Genomic DNA, 26859 nt, shown 5'->3' with positions numbered 1-26859 from the left:
CTTCTCGTGTCTTATAAACTCTTTTCTTTTAAAATTTTAAAACTATTAAACACTAACATTGTTTTTAAATAACATTAGAGTAGTACAAGAAAATTAATTAAAAAATTATATTTTCAAAATAAATAACAGTAATTTAAAATTATCGTAATGAAATTATGATTAATAAAACTATTAAAATAAATTGATGTCACATATCCATATGATTAGTTAAAACTAATTTATTGTGGTTATTTATTAACAATTACATCAAAGGATTACATGTCATACTTTTTTTGATAAATTTTAAAACATTTTTATATTCTTGTTGATGGAAAAAAAAGACAGCCCTATCATGTATGCTGTTTGTATTTTACTGAAATAAGGGAGAATAAAAAATAGGAAAAATACAAAAATAGTTTTTTTTTTTTTGTGTGAAAGGAATACAAAAAGAGTTTTAATTTCAATACATGTTTGCATTCATTTTGTGTCCATATATAGATAGTTTTTTTTAATATTATTATTATGTTCAGTTGTTAGGAGGAAAAGAATAACAAAAAAGAATGTAAAAATCAAATGAAGTTATCTTCGTTACTATAATTATACATTATAGATTAGATTACAAATTATAAATTGTTAAATTATAAGTTTAGTTCTTTATTCTTATTTTTAATATATATTTTAGTATTTTTTCGTTTTAAAAATCTATTTTAGTTATTTATTTTTTTAATTTTGAATTAAGTTGTTCTTCTAAAAAAAAATAATGACCTTTAATCTCGTAATGTAACAACTCACCATAATTTCTACGAATAACAAAATTTACAACCATCTAATAGCAGAAAAACATGCACATCTTACGATTAATAAATAACAATTCCTAAAAATGCAAGATGTACTATATGCATACATGTAAACAATTGAATATACAAGTTTGTATTTATTAATCCAAAAACTATTGTCAATCTAAGTTAGTTAAGCAACACTTATATAACTGGTTACATCATAATAATCCAAAAGAATTTGTAATAAGCCATCTAACAGTATGGCTATACCAACAAGAATCTGTTCCTAGCTAACATTGCTCTACTTTCATGTAAATATGATCATCACAGTCCAATCACTAGAAAAACATGTAAGAATAAGTTAAATTTTAAAAAATATACATCTATCAAGTGTAGAAGTAAGAACAACTATACTACTCACCACTCACCAACACCAACATGTAAATCAACTATAATACACCTCAACATGGTATTCAATAATATAATCACCAAAGCATGTGAACAATACTAAAACACACCATATATGCATATACCTTAACTAATGTGTCGTCATGCATTCACCAATAGAGATTTCCTACACCAAGATGAATGGTATAAGAGACTTGACCTTACTAAACTAATCAATCTTTTTCACACCTTACACACTTACTGGATTAACAACTAATTAGGATATTAATCCTTACACATGATTTCTCAGATGTTGTTACTTAAACTAAAAAAGTTTAATACCACTGTTAGGTATAACATAACTTGGGTGTGAGTTTACCATGACATTGACATGCATTAATCAAATCCCTTATGGATTATAGCCAACTAACTATTCTCATAATATCACATACCTCTCCAGTAATTAGTTAACGATTGTAGTCCTCAACTTCATACCGTTACTTTAACATCAACTAAGGATTTAGAAGAGGCCCAATAATTCACTTTAAGAGAATTATTCCACTAATATTAACATAATGAGATATCTAACTTTCAAAATATTATCTCTTTTAGTCAAAAGTCAATCAACATCCCTGAATGCCTATAACATTTTCTACATCACACCTCAATAATGTATCAATACAACATGTCAAAATGCCTAAAGCATTGTCAACATCAATGTCTTAACAATATTCATCTATGTACATTATCCTAGGTTCAAGAATATAGATTTAATAACATTAATCAACTTACAACATACCAATGCATTTCAACGAAATTCATCATACAATCATCTATATATATTATTCCAAATTATTATACATGGAACAAATATCACTAATCAACGTACAACATGCAATAGATTCACCTAACCTATTCAAGTTTACCATGTAATCATATAAACAACAAATTGTTAAAAGGTAACATGCGCTTGATGTTATCAACCCTATGCTTGACGCCATTGGGCAAGGAGTCTTTTGCCTCACCCACGGTCGACGTGGATTAGGTAAAGACCCTTGGGACCTCACGCTTGGCATGACAAAGTCCCATGCTCGACCCCGAATAAAGTAAAAACAAGTCTCTCTCCTCATGCTTGATGTCACTCTTTTTGCATTCAACATCAATCCAGACATAGTCAATTCTCTTACCTCACGCTTGACACCACCCATTATGTGCTTGGCATGAGCGAGACAAAACACCTTTGATTGAAAACCACGCTCAATGCAATAATGAGTTATGCACCTAGCAAACCTCAATTTGGCTTAAGCCACGTGAAATATAGAAAATCCCAAACATGCAAAGCAACATATCATACATATACATCATCCACATCTCAATTTGTACCAAAAATTCAACACGCGACAACAATTTTGATCAATCACCAAAATTCACTTTCATAAACTCAAAACACCAAAGTTCAACAAAACAAGAAACCCCACCTTAGAATCAACCATTTAATGAATTCAGGGTTTGAAAGACCTATAAATTATAAAATTATAAAGATATGATTTTACCAACATAAATGTTTGACCTGAATAACATTCTTGTTTGAAATATTATTTTGTAATAATTTAACAATGAGATAAAAGTGTGAAAACAAATTATAAAATTTTATTAAATTTAAAATTAAATCTAATTTATTAATGTGATATCATATCATCACGTTTTTAAAGTTTAATATAACATTCATGATGATTTAAAATTCAAGACAATTTTAAATTTTATAACAAGAAAACATATAAAAAAACCTATAAATTTATACATAAATCCCATATATGAGAAATCTGAAAAGCTAGTTAATCCATAAAAGGTGGCAACACGAAAAAATAAATATTCGAGAGAATTGCATTTGAAGCAAAAAAGTAAAAAGAAAATCTCATCCACCAAATAGATTCCAGGCATGACTTGACCTAAATAAATTTAAAGTGACATGTATAATAATTTATATAATTTTTTAATCTATATATGTCTATTATATTATTTATTGAATTCCAAAATTTTCTCTCATTTTTCTCTTCCCATAAATTCATACCTTACGTTAGCTATTAAAATTAGGCATTATAGTATCTTGGATTGAAAGACTACTTTGGAAAGAATTCTTGACAATCTGAAACTTGCATGACCTAAATTAGCATTTTCATCACTTTGCTTTGGAATCAAACGTGTTATGTTTTATTTTATTTTTCTTCTTTTTTAATGTCTTTACTTGGAAGAAAGAAATCGACCAATATTAGTTTTTCACCCCTAGGCCCCTTCTCATTCTCCTAATTTCGGGCCGAAATCAAAACCCCATCTTAAAATAAAGCCATCAGAACCCAATTATAAAAGAGAAACAATAAAAAAAAAATCATTTTGTTGATAATTTAGTTCCTAAAATAAGAAGATTTTTAAAAAATCTTGTAAATTCTAATTCTTTCAGTTTAGTTTACAAATAATTACTTATTGTCATTTTAGTCTTTAAATATATGTTAATATTATAATTTAAGTCATGTTTTTTTTAATAATTTTTTTTTACTAAAACGAGTAATATCACTTTCAACATCCTTAAAAAAAGAAACATGCCCCAACATCCTTAAAAAATTTAGTTATTTCTCAATCGTCTAAAACCTTATTAATAAATAAAAACCATGTTAACGTGTTATTATAATTAAAATTAATATGATGAAAATTTATTTGCTAGTATTTATCACAAAAAATGAAAAAATAATTTAACTGAATTTGTTTATTGGTTGTTAATTTTGAAACACTACCTAACTATATCATAGAAAAAAATGGATGGTTAAGTTTATTTTTTTGAAATAATTAAATTATATGTACAAATAAATATTATATCTGAATATATAAATTATATTTAAAATTTATATAAATAGGTATTTTTAAATATGTAAATTCTATTTTGATTTAAGATAAAAAATTATATTATGATACATGATTTTATTTTTAATTATTGATAGTTTATTTTAAAATATTAAAATTTTAATTCACAAATAAAATATGATAAATAAAAAAATTAAATTGATTAAAAAGTTATTTTTTAAAAAAAGGCTCTCATAAAAAAAACTGTTTATAGTTAATTTAAGTCAGGTGTATTTATTTAATTTTTTTTTTCTTCTTGCTTTTGCCTTTTGTATAGTTTCTTTTGATCTAGTCCTCAAAACGAACGGTCCTGATGGGGTTATCAGATAGCTGGATATAGAAGAAGAAGCTATCTTTTTGAAATGACGATGTTACCCCTACATGTGCAACAAATACTCGTTCCTCTGTGCAGAGTCTTTCGCATATTCTTCTTCTTCTTCCTCCTCCTCTTCTTCTTCTTCTTCTTCTTCTTTTTCATCTGATACACAAACCTGTTGTTCTTTCTCGCAAGGTATGCTTTCAATCTCGTTCTCATCTTCCAATAACTAGGGCTTTTCTTTTTCTTCACTTTTCAATTTATTGCTAATATCGCTCCTTGTTTCGCTATGTTCAAATTTATTTTCTGAAACCATTAACCTCCCTAGGCGCCGATACAACCTTGAAATTTAGCTCATTCGTTTGTTCCTTCTCCCGTTTTCTTTTTCACGTTCGATTAATTTGTCTGCTTGCGTTTTGTTTTCATTCATTTTAAATGTTTGAGCTACCTTAGGGTATATTAATCTGCGTTGTGCCGTGAATTTGGATTTAATTTTGGACAATCCTATCCTCAATGTTGCCTGATTGAGCTGAAATGGTTTATTGATGATGCGTGTGCGTGCGAATTTGAATTCGCAAACTAGATTGCGATTGGCCGCAGAACCGTATTTTTGTTTGATTCCGCGGATTGATTTCAGATCCAGAATGGGGTTCCCTTTTGTTTGTTGAAATCGATGAAAGTCGGTGGTTTTCTTTTTATTCTGGCGTCATGTCACATTTTGTTTCTTAGCACCGAATTTTTTGTAACCATTTTGTTCCAACGTGTTTTCAATATTTACATATCATTTAGTTAAAGGGTAGATGTTGCTCCGTGTCTACCGAGTAAATTGAAAAGCAATGGAAGAGGCGGAACTATTGTTTTTGGATAGAACTTGCCTTTGATAAGTTTGTCTATTGTTTCAATTGCTGAATATAAGGTGAATAACAAGATTAGAATGGCAATCTATTGACATTCATATGTTATGATTTTAGATGGGAGTTCAACGGCATGAAGAACCTTCTGAAGACAGCGAGCCTGCTGAAAGTGCTTGTGCTAGCAGTTCTTTGAACCAAGGTGCTCTTGCCAGTGAGTCTGCGAACAGCAATCTGATTGTAAATACCGAAAGTAGTGATGTTAATGAGCCGGATGATGTTTCTTGTAAGAAAAGTAATACACCACATATCTATAGACAAGATGTTGTGAAAAATAATATCAGTGGCATGATTGGGATTGTTACAGAAGTTGCGGGTGATTCAGATTCGGATTCAGATAGTAGCATCACTGACAATGAGAATGATAGTGAGGATGAGGATGGTGACGGTGAGGAAGGCAATGACAGTAATAACGCTAGCAGAAATTCTGAAAGTAATGGTGCTGCTGGGCATTGTAAAACTGATGCTCTTCTGGCTGACCAGCTGCGTGTACTGTGGATGGATGAATCTGAATCTACTCAAAATTTTAGTGATGTTGAAGTTGTTGATCGTGGGTTTTTACATGGGGATTTTGTTGCCGCTGCTTCAGATCCTACTGGGCAAGTTGGTGTAGTGGTTGATGTCAATATGTGTGTGGATCTGTTGGCCTATGATGGGTCTATAATAAAAGATGTCTCATCAAAAAACTTGAAGCGTATTAGGGATTTCACTGTTGGTGATTATGTGGTGCTTGGGCCCTGGCTTGGCAGAATTGATGACGTTTTGGATAATGTAACCGTCTTATTTGATGATGGTTCAGTTTGTAAAGTCTCGAAAGCAGATCCATTGAATCTTAAACCAATTTCTAAGAATATTCTTGAAGATGGGCATTTTCCTTATTACCCAGGGCAACGTGTAAGGGCCAGCTCCTCATCAGTTTTCAAGAATTCAAGATGGCTGTCTGGCTTGTGGAAAGCTAATAGGTTAGAAGGTACAGTCACTAAGGTTACTGTTGGATCAGTGTTTGTTTATTGGATAGCATCTGCAGGTTATGGGCCATATTCTTCTACTGCCCCAGCTGAGGAGCAGAGCCCAAAAAACTTAAAATTGTTGTCTTGTTTTGCTCATGCAAATTGGCAATTGGGTGATTGGTGTCTCTTACCCTCATCAGTACTGTCATCCTCAGTTTCCATGGACAAAGGCGTATCAAAATTGGAACTTAAGGATTCTACTAACACTGAATTGGATTCTAATCAGACAGGAAGTGGATGTGATTCAGAAGAAACTGCAGTTGAGGAAACAAATGGAAATAAGGATACTATGGACCTTGATCCAGTTGATGCTTTGGAAGGGAATGATGGAAATGATAAGAATAATCCTTCACGTGATTCTAGCTCATGTGGTAGTTCTATCTCTGTATCAAAGGAACCTGTTCATGAAGCTTGGCCTCTTCACCGCAAGAAAATTAGGAAAGTTGTAATCAGGAAAGAGAAAAGGGCTCGAAAGAAAGAGGAAAGTTTTGAGAAAGCTCTTTTGATTACCAACACAAGGACAAGAGTTGATGTTGCATGGCAGGATGGAAAAATAGAGCGTGAACTAAATTCTACAAGTTTAATTCCTATAGATAATCCTGGTGATCATGAATTCGTTTCAGAACAATATGTGGTAGAGAAGACTTCTGATGATGGCGAGGATATGTCTGAAGCTAGGCGAGTTGGGGTAGTGAGAAGTGTTAATGCCAAGGAGCGCACAGCTAGTGTGAGGTGGTTAAAAAAGGTTGACAGAGCAGAAGATCCTCGAGAGTTTGACAACGAAGAAGTTGTAAGTGTGTATGAGCTAGAGGGCCATCCAGATTATGATTACTGCTATGGGGATGTGGTTGTCCGCCTGTCACCTGTGTCTGTCTGTTTAGAAACAGCTTCTGTTGGAGAGTCCACTGAGAAATCAAAGCAGAAAAGTGAAGAGAGTGGGATTAAAAAGGAACTAAAAATCCAAACTGGTGCTAGTAAAATAGAAAATGTATCCGATGATATTTCTGTGCAATTTTCTGACCTCTCTTGGGTTGGAAATATAACTGGCCTTAAGAATGGTGATATTGAAGTTACATGGGCTGATGGAATGGTGTCAACGGTATGTTCATTTTGTCATTTGTATGTTATTTCTTTCCCTTCAGAGTGTGTGTGTATTGCATCTTATTTCAGTTAATGAATACTGAAGAACTGCTTCAATTACTTTAATACCTGGTGGAAAATTAAATGTTCTAAAATTTAAGACTGAGACATAATGGCCTCTTGAATATCTTGGTGACTAAAATATTCTTCCATGTGCCTTACTGTTACAAGAACTTTGTGCAGTATACTTACAATCAGGGAGGGTTCCTTTTTGTGAAATTTTGGCAATTAGATTAGGATTTTGCTTTGGAATGTTTATTGGGCTTGTAAAATCAGGCTCATATTTTAGTGTTTAAATCAATGAGTTAAATCTTAAATTTACCAAAACATATTGCAGATAATTGAACAAGTATTATTAGGGAAAATGAGTAAAAGAGGAATTTACATACCTTAGTTTGTAGTTTGTAGGTATTTACTTCACTGAAATAGCGGGAATTCAGGGAACATATAAACTTGAGGATCAAGTAATGTAAAAGTTTAGGGCCTCTGTTTTCTAATCCCAATGAAATATAGCTTAAGGAATCCCTAAGATATCCATTATCAAATACAACATACGAGGAGAAAGTACAAAAAGTATCCAAAATCTCTGAAACAAACACCTAATAAGGATGTGTTTAGTAAACAACTTAATTAAGTGCTTATTGAATAAATGCTTATCTTAGAAGCACTTTTGTATAAGTTGTTTCTATAATGAAAGAACAAATATGGTTAAAATGTTTTCATATAAGCTCTAAGCTGTTGTTATAAGCTATTTTCTGAAGTTATTTCAAACACTTACATAAGTGCTTATGTCATATGATAAGCCCAAATAAGCTACAAGTATAAATAAGCTCTTCCAAACACATCCTAAATGTATTAAGATTTAAGAGATTCTAACAACTAGCTATATAAAAAGTTTCAGAATTTTTTTGTTGAATATTATAAAAAGTTTATACCAAATTATTTGTACCTTAAGCTTGTTGAGTCTAGGTTCACTTTTTTGTCTATGTCAACAAGGCAAAATCAAGATGGATTTATAGATTTGGGATTCTATCATTTGCTTGATAGTCTTGACTGGAAATGGGGCAAGGAGTATTAGTCTTGACTGGAAATGGGGCAAGGAGTATTTTTTTCCTTTTTAATTTAAAATGTTTAGATCACCTACTTACTAATTACTAATTTAACAATAACGTCTATTATCTATAGGTTATTAGGTTTCAATCATGTAACATCGTAGAATTTGGGCTTAGGGCCTAATTTGAACCCGCAAAATCTGTTTGTAATGTGAGGACTTTCTGAACCTTATAAGGACTACATTAACCATATTTCTAGTCAACGTGGGATCTCAACATGCTCCTTCACATCTAGGATTGGAGTGACCAGATAACAACACTCCTTTCATCTAGGAATTAACATATAGAGTGTAGACAAACATCGAGGACCCAATATTGAATCTAGGATAAACTCTAATACCATTTTATTATTTTGGATATAGGAATAAGACTAAACTCGACAAAAATGGCTTATAAGGTCCCAAGCCTTATAAAGATTACATTGGCCATATCTCCAGTCGATGTGAAATGTCAAGAAAATCTAGATACTGTTAGAAATAAGTAAAAACGTGGTCTTTTTGCTAGAGGTTATTAAAATGCTTGAATGTGTTGAATGATCTTTTTGTGCTGTAATAGCTCAAGAATTTTGGGGTTTTGGATCTTTTCCATTCACATTTTTAAATAATGTTTGAATTAGATTCTTTAAAATCTATCCTTTTGGTCTGAATTCTCTAAGATGCAAAATGAAAGATTGAGGTAGGTATTCATATATGTGGACTCTGTTTTTAAGCACTTTATGTCTAATGATACAGCTTTTCCATTTTAATTGTCAATAATTTACTTTACTTCCAGGTTGGACCCCAAGCAATCTATGTGGTTGGTCGAGACGATGATGATGAATCAATTGCTGCTGGGAGTGAAATAAGTGATGCTGCAAGCTGGGAAACTGTTAATGATGATGAAATGGAAGTCCTTGAGGATTCCAGAGAGGTTTGTTTCTTTTTGCACATGTGCTGTGATTTTTAGTAACTTTCAATTTGTTTGTCAGGGAGGAAGCCTAATGAAAAAAAATGTTATTTGGTACTTATATTGAGATCCTTATCTAAAGTTGCTTCCACTCATTAATAAGAGAGCTGAGATATGGAAATTGTAATTTCCCATTCTTGTAAAATTTGGCTGTTTTCATTGTCTTGCTTTTCTTCTCCTTGCCTTTGTGTAATATGTACATGTGCACTAAGCAATTCATTTGATTATAAATGGCTGTTTAATGTTTCAATTAATTGTAATCTCATTTCAATTTAAGTGTTTGTGAAAATTATCATAATCTCATTTCAAAAGGTCTTCAAAGTTTTGTGATAGACATCCTTTATTCCTATCAGCCACTAAAAAAGTAGTTATTAGACCATTTCTTTAATTGTTCAATATTATGACATGCAGGATATTGAGAGGGAAAATTCAAGCAGTGTTACTTCTGAGGTAGAAGAAGTTGGAGAGAATGATTTTGGTAGGGCTGCAGCACTTTCAGTTCCCCTGGCAGCATTTCGATTTGTCACTAGACTTGCCAGTGAAATATTCTCAAGGGGCCAAAGGAATGTAGATCCTATTAACTCAGAGTCAAAAGGTGAAACTGAGCATCCATCTCCAGCAGTTAATGACGAGTCTAGTTCACAGAAACACATTGCTATTGATGATGATAATTCAGACAATACAAACGAAAGATATGAGGAGGTTGTTTCAGAAGCAACTGAAACTCTGGAAGCATGTGTGGCACTCTGTAGCTTGAGAAATGAAGATGCTCCAGCAAGTTGCGATAATGACACTTGCAGTTTGAAACATTTTGACATAACTAAAGATCCAACAGACCACTATTTTATTGGTGCAAATGGACAGGTACTCACCTCTCTCAACCTTTCCTTTTTCTGTTAAAAACGCCTTTTAAAACAAACATTCAAGGGTATTAATGTAGTTTAAAATTTACCTATTTAAAAAATACTAATTGTCTAAATTGCTCTCTACACCTCCTCTGTCTCTCTCCTACCCTTTCCTCTCCCTGTTATTGTATGTTCTCTTGTAATAGAGAACACAATTTGGCCAACAAGAACATAGAGATAACCAATCCAGAAAGAAGAATTGGATTGAAAAAAAAGCAACACACAATACATGATAGTCAAACATGGCACATTTGTTCAAAATCAAAATTTGAGTGCCAATATGAATATGCCCTGAGAGACTTCACAGTAGATGGAAATCATTTCGTACTGTATGATAATACTTTATGTGGCTGCCAACTTCTTTTTCACAACACTTTAAAAAAATTGCAATCATCATCGTCACAAGTTGTTTTGGCCTAATTATGGGAGCATTAACAGACCAATAGAGGGGAGCAAAGGTTGGGAAATACAGAGAAACAGCATGGAAGAGGAGAGAGAAGTTGAAGATAAACACTTTTTTAAATAAATAAAATTTAAATTATATTCATGTTTTTAAAGTAAAGATGTTAAAAGAAACAGAGTTGGGTTTTTGTCCAAATAGAAGTGTGTAGGTTGCTAATATATTCCTTATCAAAATCAATTTGGATCAAGTGGGTATATCTTTGATAAATTTTTTTGACCAAAACATGTGCATATACTTGCCCGAATATTAACACAATGATCATTATAGATTAGTATTAATGAGATTAGGTTCTTATATTTAGCTAAACCAGTTTGATGCATCAGACATGTGAGTGTGCACACATATCTGTTCAAATGTTTGCTTCTTTCTTTTGAATTTGATTTCCTTTATTATATTATACTACAATCACTAGATTATTTCCAATCCACTTTCAGAGTAACAACCGGAAATGGTTTAAGAAAGTGCAACAAGATTGGAACATACTGCAGAATAACCTTCCTGGTCAGTGATACATATATTTGATGCCATCTAACTTTTGTAGTAATGAATTATACACCCATTTCAGCAAGTGTAAACGTTTGACACATTTTGACAGAGGAAATCTTTGTACGAGTTTATGAAGATAGAATGGATCTCTTGAGAGCAGTTATTGTAGGGCCATATGGAACCCCTTACCAAGATGGGCTCTTTTTCTTTGATTTTCACCTTCCGCCAGAATACCCCGATGTTCCACCGGTAAGGAATTTTATCTTGAAGCTTTGCTGTTCAATTTATGATGCCCCCACTGGAAAAAAAAGAAGAGAAGATAGTTAAATGTAATCACATGTTCTATTTGTATAAGTTTAGTCTGAATGGACATATCTAATGCCTTTTCTGTGTTCATTGTCTGGGTCTCAAATGATGCAGTCAGCATACTATCATTCTGGTGGTTGGCGAATTAACCCTAATCTGTATGAGGAAGGGAAGGTTTGCCTTAGCCTTCTAAATACATGGACAGGCAGAGGAAATGAAGTATGGGATCCAAAATCTTCTAGCATCCTTCAAGTCCTAGTTTCACTGCAAGGTTTAGTGCTCAATTCTAAGCCTTACTTCAACGAAGCTGGGTATGATAAGCAGGTTGGAACAGCAGAAGGAGAGAAGAACTCATTGTCGTACAATGAGAATACCTTTTTACTTAACTGCAAGACCATGATGTATCTTATGAGGAGACCCCCCAAGGTGATTATGAATGAGGATTGTAGGATGTTTTTGTTCATCCTATCCCTATTTTATCAATTGTTAAAACTCTACTGTTCCGTGAGTACTTGGTTTCACTAGACTGAGGGTGCATAGGTTCTTTGGCAATAGTTCATGTTTGTAAGGAAGTCCATAGCATCTTAACCATGTTAATATTTTGAAGTGTTTTTGTTGAGACTGCTGTTGTTTCTAATTTCTATGAGTCGCACATTATTTGACTGTTATCTTACTGATGAATACTGTAGGATTTTGATGTGCTCATCAAAGAACATTTTAGGAGGCGGGGTCATAACATCCTTAAGGCTTGTGATGCATATATGAAAGGTTACTTGATTGGCTCACTGACTAGAGATGCCTCTGTAAGTGAGAAGAGCAGTGAGAATTCAACCTCTGTGGGTTTCAAGTTGATGTTAGCCAAGATAGTGCCAAAGCTTTTTTTATCACTAAGTGAGGTTGGAGCTGATTGCGAGGAATTTAAGCATCTGAAAGATTTGTAGCGAAGTTATGGTGATACATTACTTCCTTAAAGCCAACTGGGTCTGCTCCTGCCCAAATTTAAAATTTGAAGGTACCAAACATGTTCTCATATGTTGTCAATGTTTTGATTTCTACTGTTTAGACCCTTTCTCTTCTCTTGCCTAAAAGACCAATTCACTTCTAGGAGCTTGAAGGAACAGAATCAATGGGACTTATGTTACACTGAGAAAAGCAGCCACTGACAGAGCAGGTTGAATGTCCATTTGATTTTTGGTCACCTAAAGTGGAGAGGCAATGTGGGTTACTAACTTGTACGCTGTTTCCTATTTCTTATTTTTTATTTGTTCAATATGTGGGGATTATCCGAGCCCAATGGTGTCGTGTGATCCAACAGCCATGCTCTCATAGTGAGATAAGGCTTTCATTGTTGTTGTTCTATATCTGGGGATAGGGTGGGAGTCGGAGTTGGATTTCACAGGCATTTGAAAGAGTTTGGTTGTCTTGCATTGATTGATTTACCTTCTTTTTCTAAAGAAACGATGAATTGAATATAATTGGAGAATCACTCCCTGCGGTCCCCCCCTTCACCTTCTCTTCTATTACATTTTTGCTTTTAGTGTTGCTGAATCTAGTGTTGTTTAAGTTGCAACCTTTTTCTTTCTGTGACGCCTTACCATGTCTCATGGGATTTTATCTTTTACTATTAATTCCAATTTTCCATTACTATTTATTAGAACCGCTATTTGGCACAAATGAATTCTTATTTATATGACCAGATAGGATACGCTTAGGTCTTAACCATACATGATGGAGTTGGAATAGAAGTTTCTAATTCGTGTGATTTTGTAAGACACTTATTTGTATTTTGATTATTATAATTTTTGTATATCCTATATTAAATATTTCTCAAATATTTATTTCAAATGCCTATGTCAACTTGATGGTCTCATGTTTGATTCTCGATTATATTAAATTAGTTTATAGTTGTTAGTTTTAGAACATTATGTTCATGAATAAAAAAAAAAACTATTAAAACATGTTAATTTTAGATTATGTTGGATTTCGTAAATATTTCGTCGTGAGGATAATTAAAAATGGTTACACTTATCAACTATATTTTTCATTTAGACCAATTGTGCAACATTATTTCTTGACGCCACCCTTATTATATTGTAGGTAATGAAATTCCCGTCGTTTCACTTGACTTTGCTTTTGAAGAAAGAAATGGAAATCTTGGATTTACTACTCTTTTTAGTTTTTAAGTTGTTGATTTCATTGGAGGTGTTTTTCCATATTTTTTTTTGTTTATGGGTTTGACCCTTTTTTATATACTTTTTTTTTTTTTTTAAAAAAGGAGGGCTAAAACCTAAATAACTTAAACACAACTCCTATAAGATAAAGATAGTCCCATTATATTTTGTCTAAGAAAATAAAAACACTCAACTGGTAGTCTATCTAACAAATGTAACCCAAATTGACTATTATAAGCAGTATTTGTTAAATAGTCAACAATCAGATTGATTTCTCTAAAAATATGAGTAATTTTAACTTGTCAACCTTTGTTTAATCATGTATGTATACTAATTACTAACAATTGGAAATGATGATAATTTTCAAAATTCACAGCTGCTCTTAAATCACTTTTAACACCTTTGTTTCTGGGCTTGACCCTCCTTTGCTTCAAAATTAAAATGTTTGAATGCTTTTTTTTCCTAGAAGTAATTTTTCCTCCATTTTCAAAGTTTTCCATTGTTTAGTCAGTCAAATATATGCATTTTTCCTAAAATGAGAACAAAATAGTTTTAATATTTAGATACCAAGGTAGCGTGTTGAGTGGATGGAATAATTTGTTTATTCTGTTCTCTTTTGTTTTACTCCTTTTTTAATGAAACTAAAATGTATATCTTTTAGTTTCATGTGTGGTGCTATTCTATTATGTTTTTAGAGCACACCAGACATCAAGTAAAATTCTTGCTTTATTGTGTTCCATTCTAACAAGTTAATCAAACATTACTAAATTGATAAGTGAAAATCGTATTTAAATTAGAAAAATTCATCCGTCCCTGCTCAGCTTTTCTCGAGACAACAAAATTAGCAAAACAATTTTTTTTCTACAAACTTGGGAACTCGACGAGGACAAGAAAAGAGAAAGTGATGAATATGAGAGAAAAAATGATTTAGTTGAAACTAAATATAGCATGTCCTTTTTTCTTTATTTTTTATTTTATAAATGTATATAAGTTTGAAATAATTAAATAATAATTAATGAGACTTTAATTTTTTTTTGAAATATCTAACAAATAATACAATAAGGACACCCTACTTACTATGTTTGTACTTTTGGTACATTTAACATGACACAAATTTAACTCAACTCTTCTACTTATTATTGGGAAAAATTTAAGTCCCACATCGACTAGAAATTAGCCAATTAAATAGTATATAAGTGAAAAATAATCCTCACCTTATAAGCCAGTTTTGTAGTGTTGAATTAGGCTTAAATTCACTATTCTAAGACTTATTGCATCAAGTGAAAAATTAGGGATGTCTAGAGATTAATTCATTGTGTTGATTTATTTTCTCCCTTAACTATTAGTTATTGATGTTGACTTATAGTGTTTTATTTATAATTTATTTGTTTATTAAAACTTATTTGAGATTGTAGTAAATACTTATTTTATTGTTATTGATGAATTTATTTGCAATTGTATGGTGAATTTATTTTAATGTTATTGATCATTTCGTTGGTGAACTTCTTAAATATATAGTTATTTATCATTTTAATCATTTCGCTCATTATTAGTTTTATAACATTTTTTAATTATATTTAATCATAAAATTTAAAAATAAATAAAATAAAATAAAATAAATTTATAATTTCTTTAATGAATTGTCGGGTTAACTTAATCCAACTACTAAACTACCACAGTTTGGGTTAGGTTGGAATTCAATCCATCCAATCTATTTTTAGCAAATTGAGAATAAGTTGAACTATCTTATTTGACATTCTTAAGAAAATATCAATTTACCCGGTATTAAATAAATTTCCAACACAGGCTTAATCCTTACTAAACGAACACCTTCCCCCGAATTTACAATATTCAATTACTGACCAACTCAAGGGAAGATCACGGTGAACAATAATGTCTAAACTCCTACCCTGAATAGAGTATTTGATACACCACTTAACTACCTAGCTATATATACACATCACAAAGGTTTTGTTTGAAGTCTAAGTATAGATGACGGTGATTACAATCACACCCACTCTACATACATAGGTTGGCAGCCTAGAGAAATAATAGAACAAATCTCAAGCTTCCCAAACATTGATTCAAATCGCCTTCGTAGACCAATTTAACATTGAGAAATTTATAATTGCATGTTAGTAAAATTAATGGGAGAAAAATAAATTGAGCATGACACTCGTCTTTACTAGCTTTGATCTTCAAGAACCATTCGTGCAATACTATTAATTTGAGGCACAATTCTGAGACCAGAACATCATTTCAATACTAAAGTTAGACAAATACGACATTTGGGTGGCCCATGGACGAAGCCCAAAATATTGACGAATGAGCTGTGCATTATTAAACAATAACGATTCCTTAAAATAATAAACATTGTTTGATTCATTTCGACTATGACGATGATGAATCACCGGCTGATATTTAGACATAAAATAAATATGGGCAAACAAAGCGCAATAATAATTATGAACTCTTATTGAAGTTTCATATAAAATCTAATATTTGCATAGCAATAGCTATGTGTGGCCAAACATAAAACACAACGATAACGTATCTTCGGTGCGAAGTTAACAATCATTTCAGCCAGCTATGCCCTTCCAACTTTCAAGGTGTAAAACTTCCAAGTCTGTTTTGGGTCCATTAGGCCCTTTTGTTTTTTATTATGCACAGTTTATAATGGCATCTTCCATTTAGTTGCCAATATATTTATTTTATTTTATTGTGTGTCATAAAATAATTGAAGACTGATTTCTTTTTGAAACTTAGAGAGCATCAAAATGATTTATGATTTTTTCAATAATTTTTTATTATTGTATTAGACCTTATTGGTTAAAATGTGTAAATATCATTCTTCAACTCTCCTGGTCCACTATATATATAAACCCAAATCATGACATAACAAACTTGCCAATGTTAAAGGATGAATAAGCAATTGTGTGGCAAGTGGCTATCCACCCTTATTTCAGTCACTGCTTCATGATATCTCATATTTCCAAGGACATGGGGGTTACTAGTTTTCTCAAAAATGGTACCTTCTTGCTGGCAATTCTTACTTTGCTAAGTAGTTTTCCCTTGAACCACGTGATGGCTAGTGTTTACACCGTTGGTGACCAAGACGAATGGAGTAGCCAAACAAATTATGCGAGATGGGCAGAGAGACACAGTTTTAACCGTGGCGATGTTCTTGGTACGTATATTTCATTCAATCTTTACTTGATTATTTATTATTGTCATTCCTATAGTTCTAATATCTTTTGTATTTTGGTATAGTTTTCAAGTACGTGAAAGGGCAACATAATGTGTATGAAGTGAGTGAGGAGACATTCCGATCGTGTGATGCAAGTAGTGGAGTATTGGCTAAATACGAGAGTGGAGAAGATGAAGTGGCACTGAATGAGGTTAAGAAATATTGGTTCATCTGCAACGTAGTAGGGCACTGCCTTGGGGGCATGAGATTTGGAATTCAAGTAAAAGGTGACAGCAATGTTACGGATGGTGTATTTCACTCACCAATTGCACCAACTCCCTCAAGTAATTCTTGTTCCAGTTATATCTCTCAAAGATGGAGGGTGATTCACAATTTTCTTCTTTTCGGATTGTTATTGTTCAACTACTCTTTTTGATTAATAAAATATGTGGATATTTCATTATTTATTTCTGCATATGGTTTTCATGTGTGTACTTTTGCAATTCTTTACGTACCAAAAAAGTTTTCTTTTTCAGAAAAGAAACGAAATGTAAAAAATTCTTGAGTAATCTACCCCCTTCGAATGGGTAATCTCCTAAACTCCAATGGTTCATGTGGTGTGATGATCAACTGATCAAGGAAGGAATTTACGAAGAATAAAATTTGAGTAAAATTCTTTAAGTGTAGTCTTCAAGTAAAGTTAGAGTTTTACTTCAATAATATATAAATAGATATTAATGAAGAGGAGGGATCTTTTTATTTTAGGAGTAAGTTTACCTAGACTTTCTCCGTTCAATAATTCATGTCTTACATCAAATTCAACGATCCAACCGTTCAATTTAAAATTCTTAATGCATAAATCAAATCTGCAAATTTTTAGAAAATTTGAAAATCATTTGATACTTAGATTATAAGTACTGAAACTCATTTGGTTCGAGTCCTGTCTAACTCAAAGTACTTGGGTTGCATTTGATAACTTTCTGTGTTAACTCGCATGTTCAATGTGCAAATACATGATGAATGTGAAGGTGGAAAACACAAGAAATCAATCAAATGGATAGTGCTCAACCAAAAGATAAATCAAATGCCATATGATGCATTCTTTTATTATGATATATCAATAGGAGTTTAGAGGATTTTATTAGTTTGATCTATAGCAAGATTGTCCTCTAAATACATCATAACTATCCACATTGCTACAGAAAGATGGATAGTTAAACATAACTTAAAAAAAACATGGTAACAATAATCTCTTATTCTTCTCTTCTTTCTTAGGAGTGAAATCATTATTGATCTTGAAAATTTGGCAGATCTATTTCGCAGCATTTTCCCTAATTCTTCTCACAGCTTCTACGCATCCCAAATGATAAATTTTCTCAATTTTGAGATAATGAGTTGCCTGAAAATTCACATTAAACAAACAATAAAGCAAGGCGAGAAAAATATTCAGAAAAATGATTTTTGTGTAGTATTAAGATTTTGGAGGTCTCCATGAGTGTGACCATTAACACAACTTTTGTTAGAAATTTCATAAATACTTTGAACAAATTTTAAATTAAGATAGATTTTGACTCTATTTACGCAAAATTTTCCCCAATTTATATGAATTTCAAATGAACTAGGATTTTTTTGTACAAAATAAAGATGGATTTTATATAGATAGTGTGAAAACTAAATTAAATTTAAAATTAATATGAAAAGGAAATAGAATTAGATAAAAAAAATTATTAAATTTTCAAATTTCAAATTTAAAAATAAAGATGTATTTTGTTCAAAATTTCCCTATCATGAGATTTTTTACTTCTCTTTTATTCCAAATTCTTAAAAAACAATTATTCACTCACCCATTTCAAGTTTCAATTCAATTATTCTTTTTCCCTGTTATCAAAGAAGAAAATTTTAATAATCAATTTTTTTGTTGTTGCAAATAATGATGATAGAGGAAGAAGAGAATGAAAAGATAGGGTGGTGCTAGAATTACTGAGATGGAAAATATAACCATTATCTAATAATGCTAAAACATTAAATTGGATTCACACCCACACATATATATAGAGATAGTGAAAACTTGAGAAATCACAACTCACATAAATAATAAGGAATGAAAAAAATGAGATAGAAAAAAAGGAAGAAAGCATGCATGACATGAAACTAACCGTGACAAGGTATAGAAGTGTGTTTGCATCAAATTTTATGAACTCTAGTTTCAAGTTATTGAAACTTGTAAGACTCTCAGGGGCCTTACTATCAACATCAACAGATTGAACACCAACATCATTGAAAGTCGCATCACTTTCCAAGTCAACCTTGAGAAACTCAATGATCTTAGACAAGATTTTGCTGGAGATGTTTGGCAAGGTGATGACAATGTTACTTTCACCACACTTTTCTTCCACCAAGCACTTCATGGTAGGAGAAGCATTCACCAAAGTTTCGTCCACCTCCAACACCATGCCATCAGAGCACTTCACACTGATTTTCTTTGATGAGGATGAAGCCATCATTGATTATAGAAGATGAACCACTAAATAAAAAATGTAAATGTCCTTGTTGAATACTACTATTTATATTCTCAATGGTTTGTATTTTTAAGGTTTAAAAGGTAAAAGTATAAAGTTTGAGTTAATCACTTATACACTGCTAGTGTAAATTTTTTTTACACCGACAACTAATAAGATATTTTAATAGTGTCTTTTTTTATTATTTTAATTTGATTAAATAAATAAATGACATGACACTATTAAAAGATCTGATTGATTGCCAATGTAAAAAAACTTTGCACTAGCAGTGTATAGGTGATTAACTCATAAAATTTTAATAAAAAAAAGTAATTCAAAGTATTTAATAGGTACATTAAACTTTTAAAGATATTTATTACCAAGACCTTGAAAATATAAATATTTTTTTATTGTAAATGTTGTACCGAAAGTTAAGAGACGTTAAATACAATCTCTTTAATATATACTTTTAATTACTTGAGAAAGAAATCATCAATGCATTTAATATCTCGGGACTCGCGGTTAATTATTTTTTTGTCGTATATAACATGATAACGTTAGAATATAATCTCTTTAATACTTTTAATTACTTGAAGAAGTAATCTTCAATGACTTTCAATATTTCAAGAATCATTACTATGTGATTTTGTTTTAATAAGTTTAAATTGAGTTAATTGGTCTCTAAACTTGCATCCTATTTACAATCAAACAATGTTTTAAAACTCATATCAATAATTGACTTAGTAAGTGATGTATTATATTTAGTAAACATTTAGAATTCATTTTTATTATGATTTTATTACATAAATTTTTGTCTCATTTTTTATTTTTGTTCTCTTTGTACCATATTTTTCTTTTTCCATCAAACCTATTACGTTGAGTGATTTTATAAATAAGCATTATTAAAGCTTCTGAAAATGGAAGTCAAAAACGCTCTGAATGATTAAAAAATTATTATTTTTTAATAAATTTATTATAAAATAATTATTTTATAATAAATTTATTAAAAATAATAATTTTTTAATTATTCGGACAATTTTCAGCTTCCGTTTACAACATTTTCCTTTATGAATACATGTGTCAAAAGTATTTGGATCTAGATGAAAAAGAGGAATTATGAAATTACATAAATCATTAGGTAATGATTAGTCATCACAACAAATAGATGAGTAAAATTGAGATGTTTTAGTCATTTACCAAATGACATAGCTACACAAATCAGATGCACATATGTGCAAATTAACTCATGCCAAAAAATGCATATGATAGCAAGTGGCATGAGCATACACCCATTTTGCACACTCGTGTGATTCATGATGAAAGAAACATTATTTAACAAATAAACAATTGGATTAATATGATATCCACCATTAATAAATTGAGATTAATTATAAGGCGAACAGATTTGAGTGAGAGATCATATAAATAATATTTGGAATAAATATAAAGAACTTTGCAAAACAATTTTCTCCATAACTTTTTTTTTTTTGTATTTTTTTAATTATTTATGAAACAATATGTTGTTCTCATTTTATATGAGGTGCAATAGGAATATCCCATCACTAGTTTTTTTTTTCTTCTTTTTTTTGTTATTTTATATGACGTGACTTGATAGAAATTTTTTTGGTAACTAATCATAATTTTTAGTCAAAATTCTTCCACCACTACCGATTGAGAAACATCTTTGATTAACACATTATTGTCACATTTTTTTCTAAGAAATTATTGTCAATTAGACGCAATACAGATATGACCACCATAGTCCACGAGTCTATAAACGCGTAATTTTGACGCATAAAAAAGGTAATTTTATTATTTGGGCTCTAAGTGAGATATTAGACTATGATTAATCTAGTAATAATTATATATATATATATATATATATATATATATATATATATATATATATATCAGACTCAATTACTTAATTTATTAAAATTAAAAAAAAAAATCTGTTTAGTCGATAACAATACATTTTTTCTACTTATGTATATATATTTTTTAAATTATCTTTATATTGTTTCTCTTTTTTTAATTATTATACATATACCTTTTAAATAATTACAATACATGTCTTATATTATTTCTTTCTTCTAATTAACATTCATATATTTTATTAACCAATTAGAGTGCATGCTCATTAAAAAGTTTATAATTAATATATTTTAACAAATAAAAAAAAATACTTTAATTAAGAGTATGTTAGTGTTACATAAAGAAACAAACAATTATTTTAAATTGAATATTATAAATAGGAATGAAAGTGATATTTTTTATAAAAAAAATTAATTCTACATTTTCTTTTACCGGTTCTCACTTATTTTGAGTTGAATTAATTTTTTTTTTTAAGAAACAGATTGATTTTCAGTCAAACTGTCGCCTATTTAATTTTTAAAACTAAATATTTATATAAAAGACATGAATTTTGCATGTATAAAACATTTAATTTGAGCTCCTTTCAAATAAATAGACATAATATTATTATCACTTAATCAACTATAACATCTCTATCACTTCTTTTAAGAAATATATTAACGACATAGTCCTTAATTAATGCACACTTAATAAGCTTAAATTATCCAATCTAATATTGTTTACATCTTGGATGGAACTATTAGCGTACTCTTATTTTAAATATTTAATATAATTATATATTAAAATTAATTAGTAAAATTTAAATAAAATAATTTTATAATATTAGTTCTTTTTACCATAATATTAATAAAAGTATTTTTTAACTTTGTCAGAAATTAATCTTGTTTAATATATTTGATTGTATTAAAATTATTATTGTTAGATCCTTTTTATCAAATTTAAAATTTGAATTCATGGTCTTAAGATTTGATGATCAATTATATCATGAGTTGGACCAATTATTAATTACACTCTAATTTTATTTATTTTTAAGTTTACTGAGTTAAATATCACATTATCTATAAGTAAATATGATCGTCTGTTTTTCCTCAATTACCAAAAAAAAATGTCATCGTCTTTTCAACCGGTGACCTCGATCATTACCACGTGTCAGTGGAGTAAAACAAAAATGATGAATACTATTATACGTTTTATCCTATAATTATAATTATATATATATATATATATATATATATATATATATATATAAACTAATATTGGGATTACTATCAAAGCCATTTACAAGTCAAAAGTACGTCATATAGTGCAGCAAAAATTTATAACTTGAACGAATCTTGTAACTCTTTAATTTAAAAAAAAAAAAAATTAAAAATTCAAAAATATTTATTTCTTTTTTTTTTATTGTTAAGACAAAATAAATATTTACAAAATTCTTAAATTTTGTACAATAGAAATACTATTTTTAACAAATACTTTAGCTAGGGTGTAAAACCTTCTTTACATGTGACTGAAACTTATATTTGATTTAAAAAATTGTTATTTCAAAAGGTTTCCAATGTTTCCTTTAGTTTATATGCAGTTGTATGATAAATGAAAAATATTCATTACACTTTTACTAAGTCTTGTCACCTTATATTTCATCGTTATTGATTGGAGACACCTCAAAAGATAGGATAGCTGGTCCTAAGATTTAATGAGGCCGCATATACAAAGCAGAATTTGAACTCCTGACCTTATTTAAGCGTGGATCAATTTCTACCACTGAAGCACACACTTAGAGTTCCTTATATCTCTCTTATTTTCACCTCAATCCACTCCAAAATTATAAGGCAGATAAATATCACAGCAAATTAGCGGCTCCATACTTATCATTGATCGATGTCAAAGTATAATTAATTGATCAACATTTATTAATAATGTTTAATAACAAAGTTTGTGAGAGAATGCATGATATCATGGTCTAAGGTTAACTATGAAATTGGTGCGAGTAGGCACCAATCTGGTGGTTGTGGAGTTGATGTTGATCCCTTCCAACACCATTTTCCGAAGTTGCTGTCATCTCATGACTCCGCCCTTTATAACGGTTCCGCGTAAGCTCTAGCAGTGAGTCTCTTACATCTTCAGCCTCAACTGTTTCACTGTCCTTTTTCTGTTCAACACCCCAAAAAAGAGAATATCCATGCTCATCCTTTGGAGTCTCATTAACCAATTCAAAGTATGCATATATATGAATGAACATCATGATATCACTCACAAAATACAAGAAGCTAGCTATATATCTTACCTCCACTTTAAAAACATTTGACACGAGGCCCTTGTGGCTGGTTACCGTGGCATGCACTACATCCATGCCAAGAGTGTTCAAAGCCTCCATCAATCTCACAAACCCACCAGGCCTGTGCTCACAGAACACCTTCACAAAATACTCGTTCCCATCTATCAGAGCCACTTCCACTTGAGGCTGCAATATACATGCAAATGTTACAGTACTCAAATTCGAGTCACCAAAGTACAATTCCCAAACAATACAGCACCACTCATGCATATCTAAACTAAAACAAAAAGCAAGACAAAATTATATATGGTATAGTTTGAAATCACTACATGTTCATATGTCTATAGTTCTGACTAGTTTCCATATGACATAGAGTCTGTTGGAATATAAGAGGTTTTGAGAGTTCTGATAAAAACAGTTCATTATTTTTAGTAGAGGAATTCTTGAAAACAATTCTAAACTGTATTCAAACTGTATGTTATATACATTAAAATATGATGCTCTTCAACTATATAATAATTTAAGGTAGGTTATATAGTTACCTCCATCTGCTGGGTCTGCTTGTCAATGACAGTAGCATCATCCTGCTTTTGTTTGGACACATGAAACCCAGTTTGGGCCTTACCATGTTCAGCGTTTGGGCCAAGTTCAGCTGCACCCACATAATGGTTATTGATGCAGTTGCTTTCAGTGTCTGCATTATCCTCAAGCTCATCTTGGAGCTCTTTCACTTGCTTCTGCAAATCCTTCACATACTCAATGGCATCTCCGAGAATGGAGGCCCTATCAAGCTTAGAGATTCTTGGAACCAAAGAACGAAGATTGTATAACCTGTCATTGAGTTTCTTCCTTCTCTTCCTCTCAGCCACAAGGTTTTTGGACTGGTTTCCCTTCCCATTCCTCCTCCTATACTTTCCATCTTCCTCTTCTTCGTTCTGGTCACTGCAATCTGACATTGAATCTGATCTTCCAACAACGTGTTTCAGCATGTCCTTGTCCTCCTCTTGCTTATCTTTCGAGTCCAAAGGCTCCACCACGTATTGTGAATCTGTCATGAGGCTTCTCTGATACGTGTCGTGCTCCTCTTCTGGGTTTGTTTGCTTGTCATGCAGGAAGGAACCTTGGTATTCTACTTCAGAAAACGCGTCGCTCTTCATTCTGTTGTTGTAGTTGAACTGCTGCATGAAGTTAAGTGGTGCATTGCATAAACCAGTGCGGTGGTCCATAGTGATGACGTGTTCTGAAGGGTGGAAGTGATTGATCCTGTTGTTCCCTTCGTTTTCTTCGCCTAAAAGTGGATTTGATTGCATGTTGCTCATTGAGTTCACGTCAATGTTGAAGCCCATTGAGTGGTTCACTGCTTCCTGCTCCACAAGAGCAATGCATTGGCTTGTCACGAAATCTATTACTTGATGATCTTCAGACACCTGTCAATCAACAAGGTTTGTTATATTTAGTACTATGAATGCTGCTTCCTAAAACCAGAAATTATTAGGTATATACCACCAAGTATCTATGATTTCAACTATATATGATAAGCATTTAAGTTTTAAAAAAAGTTATTATATATTATTCAGAGATTAATTAGATATTATGTATTTTAGTACTGCCTAATAAATTATTTCTCCTACTAGAACATATATATGATGTGACAGTACTTGTTTAGTTACAAACAGCTCAACTAGTCCACCTGGCACTGAAATCAAAACCTGGGTCCCAATTGTTTCCTGCAAAATAAATTAGCATTCAATATATATGCAATTATCTTGGAAAAAAAAGTGAAATTAATTAGCTAGTTTAATGGTATTTAAAGTGACGGTAATATACTTACTTCCAAAATGTTAGGATCCAAACTGTTGGAATAGTTCACCCAATTGGGTTGGTTTGTTAATAGGGTCTGTGAATGAATCCTGTTCATTGTGGCATACTAGGTGAGACTCTAAATATTTCAATTGTAGATCAAGGGAAGGGAAATAGTGGAAGATTATATAATATGAAAATATACAAACCCAGGATTATCTATGGGTATGGAAATGGAAAGTTGAGAGAGAAGATCACAAGGCTTTGTTCTGGGGTGGGGAAAAGTGGTGTCCCTGCATGAAGCCACAGAAGAGACAGGGAAAAGATGTTCTTCGCCACCATTTTGATTGCTTTCAGTGCCAGCACAACAGCATCCCAACCACTCAAGAAACCTAGAGAAAACATCACAGTTGAACAGAATGAGAGAGAGATAAAGAGGGAGAGAAAAAGAAGAATATTAGTTAATTATGAATAACCTTTGGTCTTCACTCAGTTTCCAGTAGATACAGTAGTCCCATCCGTTCAAACCCACGAGGGGTCTTAGTCTCTCTACCAAGTTTTGCATCATGATGTTCATGTCACCTGCAATAATTGACAAAAGTGCCAATTGATGCTGAGAACCACTAGCTACCCGAAACAAACTAGGTACCAAACCAATCAAGAGTTTGTCAGGTATCAAATTGTTATATATGTCTTATGTCTCATATTTTTCTTTCTTTTCGATATAAAAATAGAAGAAGATATATATATTGTATTATATGATTGTGTAATATAATGTATATCTTGTAAAAGCATGAGTTGAGAAAAGTTTCACTTGATATGCTTATATATATATATCCTTGCACTTTTGAAACACCCACATGCATCCACGCAAATACCCCTATAAATAGAAAGCTAATGAGATATATAGACCTGGATGATGGTAGTGGAACTTCCACTTTGAGATTCCAAAGGCAAAGTGGCAAATGTTACTTCCTTTGACTAAAAGCAAAAAAAGCAACAGCAAAATTGAAGAATAAACAGACCAGAAGCAGAAGAAACAAAAACTGGTATCCATACAAACTTAGTTGATAGCAACAGTTAACAGCACCGTCACCCCAAAAATTTGAATCATATCCACCTTATGCCGAAAGTCCCATCTCAGCAAACTGAGACCAGAAGCAAAGTTCCTTAATTACATCAATGTTTAGGAAGAAGAAAGAAATATGCACACAATGTCCAAAGCGCACACACACAAACCCGGTTCCTTCCTTCTTTATTTCATAACAATATCATTATATAAATATATTGAGGCGTGGCTGTTACTATAGTAGGTGAACTGCAGAGGGTGAATGAGAGAGAGAGAGAGAGATTTTTGCAATGAAATAATTCTTTTGCCTTGTGTTGTGTTCAGTTAAGGAAGAGAAACGAGAAATGAGG

General features: G+C 31.4%; 4 protein-coding genes across 8 annotated transcripts; 2 read left to right on the top strand and 2 right to left on the bottom strand.

The window, feature by feature from the left end:
- The first annotated feature begins 4401 nt into the window (after window positions 1-4401).
- UBC23 (ubiquitin-conjugating enzyme 23) lies at window positions 4402-13142 on the top strand. Its single transcript, XM_020355657.3, has 9 exons — window positions 4402-4551; window positions 5328-7376; window positions 9301-9438; window positions 9886-10338; window positions 11277-11343; window positions 11438-11577; window positions 11749-12060; window positions 12324-12646; window positions 12740-13142. Exons 2-8 carry the CDS (start codon window positions 5328-5330, stop codon window positions 12573-12575), a joined length of 3411 nt encoding a protein of 1136 aa, XP_020211246.1. The 5' UTR covers window positions 4402-4551; the 3' UTR covers window positions 12576-12646; window positions 12740-13142.
- A 2268-nt stretch (window positions 13143-15410) lies between these two features.
- LOC109795882 (mavicyanin) lies at window positions 15411-17467 on the top strand. The gene is made up of 2 exons (XM_020355442.3): window positions 15411-16992; window positions 17076-17467. Exons 1-2 carry the CDS (start codon window positions 16782-16784, stop codon window positions 17426-17428), a joined length of 564 nt encoding a protein of 187 aa, XP_020211031.2. The 5' UTR covers window positions 15411-16781; the 3' UTR covers window positions 17429-17467.
- Window positions 17468-17524: 57 nt separating this feature from the next.
- LOC109795796 (SKP1-like protein 1B) lies at window positions 17525-19774 on the bottom strand. Its single transcript, XM_020355336.3, has 2 exons — window positions 19149-19774; window positions 17525-18391 (listed from the first exon to the last, which is right to left on the bottom strand). The coding sequence occupies exons 1-2, from the start codon at window positions 19494-19496 to the stop codon at window positions 18305-18307; spliced, it is 435 nt and encodes a 144-aa protein (XP_020210925.1). The 5' UTR covers window positions 19497-19774; the 3' UTR covers window positions 17525-18304.
- Window positions 19775-23205: 3431 nt separating this feature from the next.
- Window positions 23206-26820, bottom strand: AMS (basic helix-loop-helix (bHLH) DNA-binding superfamily protein). 5 transcript variants are annotated; one of them, XM_083060319.1, is made up of 9 exons: window positions 26466-26820; window positions 26353-26377; window positions 25917-26022; window positions 25650-25832; window positions 25472-25550; window positions 25299-25367; window positions 24183-25067; window positions 23650-23826; window positions 23206-23514 (listed from the first exon to the last, which is right to left on the bottom strand). In XM_083060319.1, exons 3-9 carry the CDS (start codon window positions 26015-26017, stop codon window positions 23332-23334), a joined length of 1677 nt encoding a protein of 558 aa, XP_082916445.1. In that variant the 5' UTR covers window positions 26018-26022; window positions 26353-26377; window positions 26466-26820; the 3' UTR covers window positions 23206-23331. The 5 variants fall into 5 exon arrangements, with proteins under 5 accessions (XP_082916445.1, XP_082916446.1, XP_029126670.1 ...); XM_083060320.1 differs by having other exon boundaries at window positions 26500-26820; XM_029270837.2 differs by having other exon boundaries at window positions 26353-26820.
- Between the last annotated feature and the right edge of the window lie 39 nt (window positions 26821-26859).

This window comes from Cajanus cajan, chromosome 7, assembly GCF_000230855.2.
Source record: "Cajanus cajan strain Asha chromosome 7, NIPB_CcT2T_4, whole genome shotgun sequence".
NCBI classification, from domain to species: Eukaryota; Viridiplantae; Streptophyta; class Magnoliopsida; order Fabales; family Fabaceae; genus Cajanus; species Cajanus cajan.
The sequence above is the reverse complement of the archived record's forward strand: the minus strand, read 5'-3'. Positions and strand labels throughout refer to the sequence as shown.

Bases quoted from the DNA above. Each gene is read 5' to 3' on its own strand.
- UBC23 (XM_020355657.3), top strand. From the start codon at position 5,328: ATGGGAGTTCAACGGCATGAAGAACCTTCTGAAGACAGCGAGCCTGCT. The intron at 11,344-11,437 runs GTCAGTGATACA...ACATTTTGACAG, and splicing joins ACTGCAGAATAACCTTCCTG to AGGAAATCTTTGTACGAGTT. The intron at 11,578-11,748 runs GTAAGGAATTTT...CAAATGATGCAG, and splicing joins AATACCCCGATGTTCCACCG to TCAGCATACTATCATTCTGG.
- LOC109795796 (XM_020355336.3), bottom strand. From the start codon at position 19,496: ATGATGGCTTCATCCTCATCAAAGAAAATCAGTGTGAAGTGCTCTGAT. The intron at 18,392-19,148 runs GTTAGTTTCATG...GTGAATTTTCAG, and splicing joins CACTTCTATACCTTGTCACG to GCAACTCATTATCTCAAAAT.
- LOC109795882 (XM_020355442.3), top strand. From the start codon at position 16,782: ATGATATCTCATATTTCCAAGGACATGGGGGTTACTAGTTTTCTCAAA. The intron at 16,993-17,075 runs GTACGTATATTT...ATTTTGGTATAG, and splicing joins TAACCGTGGCGATGTTCTTG to TTTTCAAGTACGTGAAAGGG.
- AMS (XM_029270837.2), bottom strand. From the start codon at position 26,497: ATGGATACCAGTTTTTGTTTCTTCTGCTTCTGGTCTGTTTATTCTTCA. The intron at 25,368-25,471 runs GTAAGTATATTA...TTTATTTTGCAG, and splicing joins TGGATCCTAACATTTTGGAA to GAAACAATTGGGACCCAGGT. The intron at 23,827-24,182 runs GTAACTATATAA...TGTATATTGCAG, and splicing joins AGCAGACCCAGCAGATGGAG to CCTCAAGTGGAAGTGGCTCT.